Here is a 10954-nt window from a genome sequence, read left to right on the forward strand (position 1 = left end):
AAGAGACTTTTGGCACTAACCCCCCTTTAGCAATAAAACTTCTCTGCCTGTGTGAGTGTATATTACCCTGTCTTTTGAAGTTGGTCTCTCTTCCTGGCTTTAGATCTAATCTCTGTTCCTGCTCTCCTAAGACCCCAATAAACTCCAGCTCCCCCATTCCATCAGCCAAGTGGTGTGGTAATAAAGTAATTGTGGACCCTCTTTGCTAGGCTGTAAATCTAATGAGTTTTCAGTGTTTTGGTGAACCAGTCTCCTTGATGTTAAACAGTACTCTAATTAGCTTACACAGAAAATACTGACCAGTGATTCAATGCAGACTTAAGGTGATATGTAACTACATAAACATAAACACAACTGTAAGAGTAAAATATATAAACTTATGTATGCTATATAATAAAACCCTAACTAATTATATTCATTTCTATCTAAAAATGAAAATCACCCTAACATTCGCATGATGAACAAATGAACTGTTTAACACGTGACCGCACCAGATTGGGTGTTGTCATATTGGGTCATGCATGTTTTTCCTCCCCGTTCTGCCTTTGGCCTCGGTGTCGGTCGTGAGGAGGCGTCATCACTACATTAACTCCCTTTTTCCTCACAGGTCCCAACAGTGACGTGTGAGCAATGAAATAAAGACGCTTACAAAACTGCACTTGTTTGTCTTTTTATGCCAGAGAAACCCTTCTATAATATTTATTTCTTCCATTGTGAAAAACAGTGCAATGCAGCATTTAGTAGTACAGAGAAGGAAAATACACAAGCAGTTCAAAGCGTAAACATAAACAAGGCACTTAATACACTTTCATTTGGTCACAGAAGCTGTAAAAAGAACAGCGCCCCGAGGGGGTCGGCTTCACTACAACGGGTTTTAATGGCATGGCAGCAGGGACTTCTTCTCAATATGACATCACCGTTCACCTAATGCTGCACAGCTCTGACACATGCCATTTAAAATGCTGATGCAGCAGGTTCGACAGCCTCAAACAGAACCTGCAGAATATTTCTGTGACAAAGTCCTTGACTTGATGTCCTGGGCCCCTCTGAACACACATCATCAGCACAGGACATGAAGTGGAATGTGGTTTTCACAAAACTATGGTAAAGAAAAGAAAAATGAGCAGTAACAAAGCAGGTGTCCAGTCGCTGCACTGAGCTGATGTGAAGGGCAGAGTGGTGGTGGTGATGATGACGAAGGCCACTATAAAATGTGACGAGCTGCCTCCTCAAGTTTGACTAAACTTGGAATAAAAGCTTATGAAATGTTTAAACGGATGTTAAAGAAAGCCTTCCCTTTTCTATTTGTACAAACATTTTAACACAAACAGTGGCTCAGTGAATGACTAGTACTAAAACAGCTTTCTAAGAACTGGAACAGACGCCTTCTAGGCAACTCTCACAATAGCTCAATAACTCACACAGTATGTTTTAGAATATAAAAAACACATTTGAACAAAAGTTAACAGTTCACATACAGAGGAACATCTTTAAACACAGATTCGTTGGTTGAGCCTGAATCCCAGAGATGATCTTCGTTGGTGAGGCTGAAAACGGCATCTTCTTAGTACACGGTGGAATAGTATGAAGAGATCGTCTGATTGACTTTCTTGATCTGTTGCAGGAGGACGATGGAGCAGACCAGGGCAGTAATCTGTCACACAGAAGGAGGAGGGGCAGTGAAGGGTGGGGATGGGACAAAGCTGTGCAGTGAACAACCTGCGTCCTCATGGCTACCAGGATTAAACCAGCCACCGAACGAGTTAGAGAGAGAGAGACTGCACCTGGCAGCCCCCTGCTATCGGTCTGCATGCAGCCACAGAAAGAGAAATAAGACACAAAAGGGAAAAATCCAACCCTGGTAGCTTTTAGAAATTATCTTAGTGAAGAATTGTTGGAAATTAGCTTAATGAGAAGCTCTTGTTCTCTGGTTTTAAAAAGCTGGATGCTGACACATTCTCCCACTGCAGCTGTGTTTAGATCAGGGGTGTCCAATACGTCAATCACAAAGGTAGTGTTGGTAGATCGTGTGCCATTCAAAAATAAATTAGGTGTATCCGGCGTAAAGCACGTGCCAAATGTTAACATGCGAATGGTCAGTGTGACGATTCGCTGTGGCGACCCCTAACAGGAAAAGCAGAAAGTGACAGTCATTCATATATAGCCTATCATCCATTTGCTACTTGATTGACATGCAGGGCAGCCAGTCTGAGATCTTGTCTTTTGACACACAAGTCACCAAACATGCACAGTCAACAGCACGAGCTACTGCAAAACTCCAGTGAGCGAACTACCTTGTGCTGGAAGGCTGCTTCCAATTAATTTCTACTAAAGGGTATAAAATGAGTGGGGGGGCTGAATCAAGTAAGAAACCGAAAACATTCCATGCAGAATGGGAGGAGGACTTTTTTTTTCGTGATGTTATATTCGAAGTGCGTTTGCTTGATCTACCATCACTATTCTGAAGAAGGGAAATGTGGAGTGGCACTTTTAGACTGTTCATAAAAACTAGAACACTCATTCATACATATATTGTGTGTGTGTGTGTGTGTGTGTGTGTGCACTCCCCCTAGCCTCGACTTCTGGACCAAGATCTGTAATAATATCTTTTCCATGACTACCAATATAAACTTACAGCTTATACAATATAAGACTCACATCACGGATGATTACTTCCACACTACTTGGACCTGTCAACCTGTTTACTCCCTCTGGGTAGCGGTGACAGAGAAACTCACCACCATCCTTTGTCAGGTTTGCCCGGTGGCACCTGCCTCTCTTCCTTTCCTCACGCTGGTCTGCTCCCTTGCACTGATTGCACTATTCAACACACCTGCCCCGCTTCCCTGATCACTCACCAGCTGCGCCTCGTTAGTTTCCCTCCTTACTTATACACTGCTCACTATTCACTCCCCTGCCAGTTCTTTCTCTGTCTTTAGGCCCCATATGTGTTATCGCTTTGTTTTTGTGCCAAGTACGCCTGCTATATTTTCTGTGTTTTTCTCGAGTCTCTATTCCTGCCCCGCCGTATCTGTTTTTCCTCCTCTCCGGACCTCTCCTCTGGACCCTGGATTCACTCAGCTCTACCAGCCACCGCCTCACAGGTCGATGCACAGTCCCCATTTAACCTGTTGTTTCCATACTTCTGTGTTCTCAGCCATCATCGCCTCACCTCGACCAGCACGGGAGTGATCCCTCCATTCGCAGCCCGGTCCATCATCATCCATCTCCTCACTGTGTTTCTGCTGCCGCTGATCGACACCCGGTCATCTCGTACCACATTCCTCCTGTATACCGTATATATATATATCTATATATATATATACGGATATAGATATATATATTTCACTATTCTTGCACTGTAAATAAACCTCACTGCTTGCACCGAAGTCAGCTACCTGGGTTTGTTACATATTTCGCTCACTCATTTTGTGTTCGAGCATTCCTAACAAGAATCGTCACTCTTCTATAAGCGATATAACCACATGGGCTCAGGATTACTTTGGCACACCTGTGTCAGACACTACAATACATAGTTATATCCATAAATGCCGCTTAAAACTCTACTATGCCAAAAGGAAGCTCTATGTCAACACTGTCCAGCAGCGCAGTCAACTGTTCTGGGCTCGGACGCATCTGGGATGGACCATCACAAGGTGAAAACATGTATTGTGGAATGGACGCCGTATGCTCCAGACCAAAGAAGTAAAGGACCATCCAGACTGTTACCAGCAACAAGTCCAGGGTCAGTCATGGTCTGGGGTCGTGTCAGTGCCCAGGGCAAAGGTCACTTACACTTCTGTGATGGCTCCATTAATGATGAACAATACAGAGAGATGTTGGAGCAACATGTGCTGCCTTCAAGATGACGTCTTTTCCAGGGACGCCCATGTATATGTCAACAAGACAATGCAAACCTCAGAGTGCCACATTACCAAGGCCTGGCTGTAGAGGACAAGGGGACGAGTACTGGACCGGCCTGTCTGCAGTCCCCACCTGTCCCCAGTAGAGAATGTGTGGCGCAGATTGTGTCAATGAAGTCCCAGGACTGTTGCACCTTAAGATTTGTTTGCAGGAAGAACGGGACAAAATGACACCTGACACAATCGCTTGGTGTCCTCGGTCCCTAAACGTCTTCTAAGTGTTGTGAAATTTTCAGTTTTGATTTTACATACCATCCCACCTTTTTCTGATTTGCAGTTGTTCTCCTGCCAAAAACTAATGACTCATGGATCCTCTGACATGTTCAGGCTGATACAACGACCGCACCGGGGAACGTCTCCATTTTGTGTCACAGTGACAGACGGCATTACATTCATACAATGTTTATGTAACTGATTCAGTCACTGATGTTCAGATTTGATGCATTATGTCAGCGCTGTCTCGCCATGTCGACCGGTTGTCTGTGTACTTTTCTAAACTAATGAGAAACAAGCAAATGTTCCAAGTTAGTTAAGGCAGGGGCAGTTTGTTTCCCCACAAGATGAAGCTCAGGAGAAAGAGATACTATGTCAAGGTCAGAGATTATACACTGTGTCAAATTATTTTCATTATGCTTCCCTTCCTTTGAGGAAGAACTGGAAACAGAGAGAGTTATGAATCATGCTAATTATGTGGGGAAAACAGAGACAGAGTAGCTACACCTGCAGACTGTGAAACTGAAGGTACGCTATTACAGGAAGGAGTGAAAGTCAGCGACGAACATGTAAAAGTGGAGGGGAAGGAGGAGGAGGGGACTTTCTCTGTGCTGTGTGTTGTTCAATCCATAAAGGGGTCAGCACTTTTAAGTCTGGTCTGAATCTTCTGCCAGGTAACCACCTCGACACACTGCAGAAACCAAACTCACTGTTGTTCTTTTTTGCTGTGCACTCCTTTGCCGTTTTCCTTTTCTGTTCAGCACACATGCCTGGCCAGTGTTCTGCCTCCGTGCTGTGTAACAGTTAAGGAATGTCTCTGAACTCTCCCACTGAGATAAACTGGGGGATAACACTGGAAAGCACTATTACACAGGAAATCAGGGGAAAGGAAGTGAAAGTCTTTGGCGGTGATTCACGTACACTGACAAAACTCAGCATATTTGATTTTGAAACATATTTTAATTCTCATCCGACAGTTTCTGAAGCCTATGTTTTGCAGAATCCCAAAGATTCACAGAGCTTTGCCTCAACAGAGGCTACAAATAACTGAAGAGACCTCCTTTCCTCCCTCACATCCTGCCAGGATTGCGGGACACTGGGATAATTTGGGGCAAAAAATCTGGAGAAAGGTGTGTGTGCAGGTTTCAGGAAGTGAAGTTTGAGTGATTATAGTGAAGAATGAGACTGAACATGTGGTGGTTTGAGACACTGTCTCTTCATTCCCTGTAAGAATGACGACTTCTTTGTATTAGTTTCAGCCTTTGTCCTCAGAAACCACAGCAGCTGAACCTTAGGAACCTCACACACACAAATTTAATACAGTTATGCAGAGTCCTACTGGATGAGGTGTGGAATCAGGAATGGAACAAAATGAGGCACATCAGTGGTTTTAGTTGCACTTCAGACTCTGTGTCTTCAGTGTCTCTGTGACACTGCAGGTGTGACTTTGTACCTTATTCAACACCTGTGAGTTCTTTAGTTTTCTTGGTTCTTTATTTTAAATATGATTTTTGTGTTGGCCCTGCGATGGATTGGCGACCTGTCCAGGGTGTACCCCGCCTTCGCCCGAATGCTGGCCGGGATTGGCTCCCGCTCCGGCCCCCCCCCCGTGACCCCGTTCAGGGAATAAGCGGTAGAAAATGAATGAATGAATGAATGAATGAATGAATTTTTGTAACAGAGCGCTGGTGCACCGTCCACCTACTGATCATGTCAAACTGATCCTAAAACAGGGGGTAGTTTGTTACATTTGTTGTTTGTATTATTTTGCTAACGTGAAGAACAAAACTGATCATCATCTGTTTCTTTTATCGGCTCTTCAGCTTTGTTCACTGAAGGATTTGACGGCTGTTCAACACAGAGAACACAACAGGAAATGCTCAGGTGGAACCCCACTTCAAGACAAAGTAAAAAAAGTCTTACCACTATCAGAGCACATCTTTCCTCACTGCAGGCGACATAACCTCCAACCATCACCACAAACAGCATCACACACCCGAGTACGATCAGAAGTGTCACACCTAATGCAGAAAGACACATCTGTGACTGATTATGAGTCTGAAACATAAAAGTATCCTCATGCTTTTTTAAAGACATGACACAAATCTGTGCAGAACGCAAACTCACCCACAACAAATGTGCTTGAGTCGAAGTCATGTATTGTAAAGATGACTCTGGTGTTGTCGCTGAACCTCAGCCACAGGCCCAGGCCCAGACAGGCAAACCCCACCAGCTGCCAAACAGGAAACAACAACTACAGTGTGAGAACACAGCAGCCACATCTGGAATCTTCTGAAGTCAGTTGTGGAATTTTGGAGAACCAAGATTTCCGCATTGCACAGGACCTAAACAGCAGGTTGCGTGTTGCTGATGCCGCCTGCTACACAAGGAAACCCCTTAAAGAGTCCATGGTGCTTTTCCTCGTTTTCTGACTTATCTACAATGTTACAATGTTGAATTCTCATCTTAGACGCAACCTGTGTTAGGGAGATTTTTATTTTACACACTTATGAATGGTTTTATTTTATATCACAAATAAGTTTACATACTTATATGTCACAGTTATGTTTACATAGTTACATATCACCCTATGTGTTCACTGAACCACTGGTTAATATTTACTGTATTAGTCACTGGGGAACTGTTCAACATTATAGTGTCTTGTCCACTAAATCACTGAATCTGATTAGATTTACAGCTCTAGCTAAGGGAGTCCACAGTGAAATTATTATCACCACCGAGCCTTGAAGCCAGGGGAGTTTGGTTCACTGGGACTCCAAGGTTAGTGAAACAGAGATTAGATCTGGAGGCTTGCGGAGGAGAAAGCTTCAAAGGTAGGAACATTATTCACTTACACACACACAGGCAGAACTGTTTTAATTAGTGACAGAGAGCAATCCCTAATAGGAGCAGTGAGTTGGAAACAAAGGAAGAGGTGAGTGTGTATGTAGGAATTAAGGCATTACAGGTATTCTTCCCTTTACTAGGGCACTGTCCTCAATGACTGGAGCAGGAAGGACCATGGAGGACGGACGGACTGAAGGACCAATAACGGGAGAGTTAAGTCTAAACCACAGCTTCTCCCCAACAGTTTTTGACCAATTAGATAGTAGCACCTTTTCATACAAATATTGTTACCGACAAGTTGAGGACAGTCTTTTCTGTTTTTCCTAAACAGTGAAGATCCATGTGCACATGATAATTTTGATACGTTAATGCATAATAAATTTCACACTGTGAAATATCCTTATATTAGTCTTCTCTTTTCAAAATAAAAGAACACGCATTCACACCTGAGGATAAAAAAAATGATGTGTTCGCACACTGTAAACAGTTTTCCTGTAAAATAACAGTAAAGAGCTGGCACCAGGGACGCCAGCAGTATACCGTTATTTTTACGGTATTCGTACGTAAAATGACTTTACGGTAGTAGTCTGTAAACCAGAAAAACGGTATACGTCTGTATTTCTATAATTTACGGTAAAGAGCTGGCAGCAGGGACGCCAGCATTATACCGTTATTTCTCAGGGCTATATGCATTATTGTGAATATTATGCAAAATAAGCAATAAAAACTTCAAAATCAAATATCTTTATTTCAAAGAGCAGTGTCAATATCAACATGAATATAAAAAATGTAGAAAAATAAAATAAATGTTCTTGTGGATCCAGGAGAGACAGGAGAAATTCTGAAATCCCCAAAATAGAAGCACAATAATACTTCTAGCTGAACAAAGAAACCATAAGACTAATGTATTTTAAATATTCAGTAACATTAATCAGGCGTACCTACAAAAACAATAATGAAAATGTAAATGTCCTGCGAGTTACTTGCTGGTCACAGCATAGTGTGTGCGTCAAGCTAGCTTAGCTGTTAGCTAACGTTACCGATCAGTTGCAGTTTATTTGGTAGCTAGCTAATATGACGTTAGTAAGAAAACATCAGCAGACAGAGGGAATGTAATTCACCTTACCCTGGGATTTGCTGCAAAAATGTAGGACTCAAATGTGAAATCCTCCAAATGAAAATTGGCTCCAATCATGCAACCTTGAGAAATACAGTGACTTTCCGTATTTGCGCCACCTTTCTACTGTTGATTCTAACATCACTCCCAAAATGCAACGCTATTTACAGTATATTGCAGTATTTTATGGGAAAGGGCGGGCTGCCCTTAAATATTTCCCAGAAGTCATTGTTGTCAGCAGTATAGTACCGTTTTAATGGAAAACAGTATGTTACTGTTGGAATTTGGCCTTTTTTTAACAGCAATTTGTTACAGTGCACATCTGTTTTCATTGGTACATATACCGTTGTTTACCTATTTGTGGAGGAGACATTCACATTAATTAATGCTGTTGCGGTTCCTTGTGCTGTCGACTTTTGATACAACACTGGCAACAGGAGTTGTGCTCGTTCACGAACTATCCTCTCGTTTTCAGGAACAGGCTCTCTGGTGTTAACATTCTGAAATAATTACAGACTACTTGGAGTTATAAGGGGTGCCAAACTAATCTAGAGGTACCCAGACTAAACATTAAATGGCTGGAAACGAGCAAAACGTTTGCAGCCATGGGGACTTTATGCAAAGCGCAGAATGAGACCGACCGTGGCTCAAAGGACTACAATCCACTGAATCACAGTGCAACAGCTGGTAAACAGCTGGTAAACAGCGCACACAGGGACAGGAACACGGGTCAAATCGGACGTTTTTCTTTATTTAAAAAACTACGCAGAAATATAAACTTACCGCGAAGATGACGTTGAAAAAGATGAGGATACATTTGCAGAAGGCGCCACATCCATCCAGAGCCATGGTGAGCTGCGCTGTGTTGGGCTGCGCGTCGGTCAAGTCTGCAAGCTGTAGGAACCAAGTACCTCGTTGTTTCTGGCACAAGATACGTATATTTAAATACACACAAACATATTATAACGTAACCTTTATGATTACTCGGTATTCTAGCAGTAAATTCCGTTTTTTTCCTACGGGCCAACGTTTAACGGTGTGTCGTTTGAAGACATTATAGATTCGAGGGGAAAATGAGCACAAAGGAAAGAAATACCTGTTTGTACAGTGCTGCTGTTCTGCTCCTGTGGACGGAAACTACAAACCAACCACAGATCCAAATCCCCAGTGCGGATGCGTTCCGTTTTCCAGCGTTTATGTGCGTCTTGCCCCGCCCCTTCGGACTTTCTTAGTGCTCTCATTGGCTGAGAGGAGTGACTGACATGAAGTAGCACCTATCGTCCAGGTCAGTAATCTGTCCATGTGCTGCAGACTACAGCTACGGAGTCCTCTGCGTGTGTAAAACTGGTTGGCGCAGTTGTCGTGCACTCTCAAACATCCTCTCTCTCGACCCCATATTAACTCCCTGTATCTTCATTATCAACTATCAGTAACAGCCAGAGAGAAACACACAAAACATCGATTATAAAATGGGTATTTAGTGAAACAGATTTTTTTATTTCGTTTTCCTGTGTTAGGTATTTTTAGTCAGATAGAAATTGGATAGATACTTTATGTATTATTAGAAATGTTTAGTGGAGATAGGATGTCTGGTTAGACTGTTAAATGCTTAGTCATGCTTATGAGTTTCTACAGGGTACATCTGGTCAAGGATAACTAGAGAGAAGAGTTGATGACTGTCAGCAGACAGGATGTTTAATATTATTATTATGACGTGTAGAACTGTAGCCTTAGCCATAATATGTTCTTATGTTTAAGTCACGACATGTTACTAGAGGTCGTGAGAATGTTTTTAGCTACACACCACTAAATCAACAGACACACACACATTGATTTGCTTCATGTTTTGACTACTGCTATGACCAGCTGCAAAGCTGGTAACAGAGACGTCATGGTTTGGCGTCTCTCTCTGTAGTATGGGGCTAGCCCGAAGGGATATAACGTATAGGCCTGGTGGGTTCAGGGTCTTTCATCTTTCAGCTGCCTGTGAGCAGTTTGGAGGTGCAAGATACCTGAGCGTGTAATGTTAATTTTACCTGTGATCCTTTGATTAAATCAGCACTGTTTTGAAGTTACTTGGACTGTCTCGTCTCTCAGAGTTAGCATGGTAAGAAGAACCAAAGACCAACACCTGTAATAACCACTCAGCCTCTCAGGTCGATGAATGTGGTGTTGTGTGTCGGTTTTCACAGAACTCAGTGTTAACACACATAGGCACCACCGCAACACCATGTGCAGGCTGTAAAACCTCATGTAAACACTTATCTTGTCTTTGAAATCTGCTAAACACTACTCAAGTGCTTAAGTACAAAGGTATCTGTACTTGGGTATTTTCATTTTCTGCTGCTTCGCTACTTTTTACAGAAAAATATTCTGCTTTTTTACTCACTACATTTGTTTGATAAATGTAGTTACTTACTTACTTTTCAGACTGAGATTAATTAAACAGATTACATGATATTGAAGATCACCAGCTACCCAGGATACAGTACACACCTATTGTCCAGTAATATGATGCACACTAATGTGAATGGTGCCATTCTCTATAATGAGTACTTTTAGTCCTTTAAGTATATTTTATGCTAATAGTTTTGTACTTTTACTTGAGTAACCATTTAAATGCTGGACCTTTAATCGTAACAGAGTATTTGTACACTGTGGTATTGCTACTCCTACTTAAGTAAAAAGTCAGAGTACTTGTTCCACCGCTGACAGGGACATGGTTCAGAACTGAGGCTGACACTTATTATTGTTACTGACTGATCCAGTGAGTATTCTCTCCATTAATCGAGTTCTCTAAACGGGAAACACGATCTTTCATCTAAAATCCAAAGATATTAAATAAATAAAGCAG

The 10954-nt window shown here is 42.3% G+C and overlaps 2 protein-coding genes across 3 annotated transcripts in view; one reads left to right on the plus strand and one right to left on the minus strand.

Moving 5' to 3' along the window:
• Positions 1-3192, plus strand: part of LOC109974659 (cell surface glycoprotein 1-like) — an 8557-nt gene extending 5365 nt beyond the window's left edge. Inside the window, exon 3 of the mRNA XM_020624978.1 lies at positions 3158-3192. Within this exon, the coding sequence (XP_020480634.1) occupies positions 3158-3192 (35 nt within the window). The remainder of the gene's footprint in view (positions 1-3157) is intronic.
• Positions 3193-5891: 2699 nt separating this feature from the next.
• On the minus strand, positions 5892-9308 carry LOC109974622 (CD81 antigen-like). Of its 2 annotated transcripts, none has more exons than XM_020624916.1 (4): positions 9197-9308; positions 8884-9021; positions 6264-6369; positions 5892-6157 (listed from the first exon to the last, which is right to left on the minus strand). In XM_020624916.1, exons 2-4 carry the CDS (start codon positions 8947-8949, stop codon positions 5907-5909), a joined length of 423 nt encoding a protein of 140 aa, XP_020480572.1. In that variant the 5' UTR covers positions 8950-9021; positions 9197-9308; the 3' UTR covers positions 5892-5906. The 2 variants fall into 2 exon arrangements, with proteins under 2 accessions (XP_020480572.1, XP_020480573.1); XM_020624917.1 differs by having other exon boundaries at positions 8884-8994; positions 9197-9299.
• Positions 9309-10954: the final 1646 nt, after the last annotated feature.

Source organism: Monopterus albus, unplaced genomic scaffold (assembly GCF_001952655.1).
Source record: "Monopterus albus unplaced genomic scaffold, M_albus_1.0 scaffold342.1, whole genome shotgun sequence".
Lineage (NCBI taxonomy): Eukaryota > Metazoa > Chordata > Actinopteri > Synbranchiformes > Synbranchidae > Monopterus > Monopterus albus.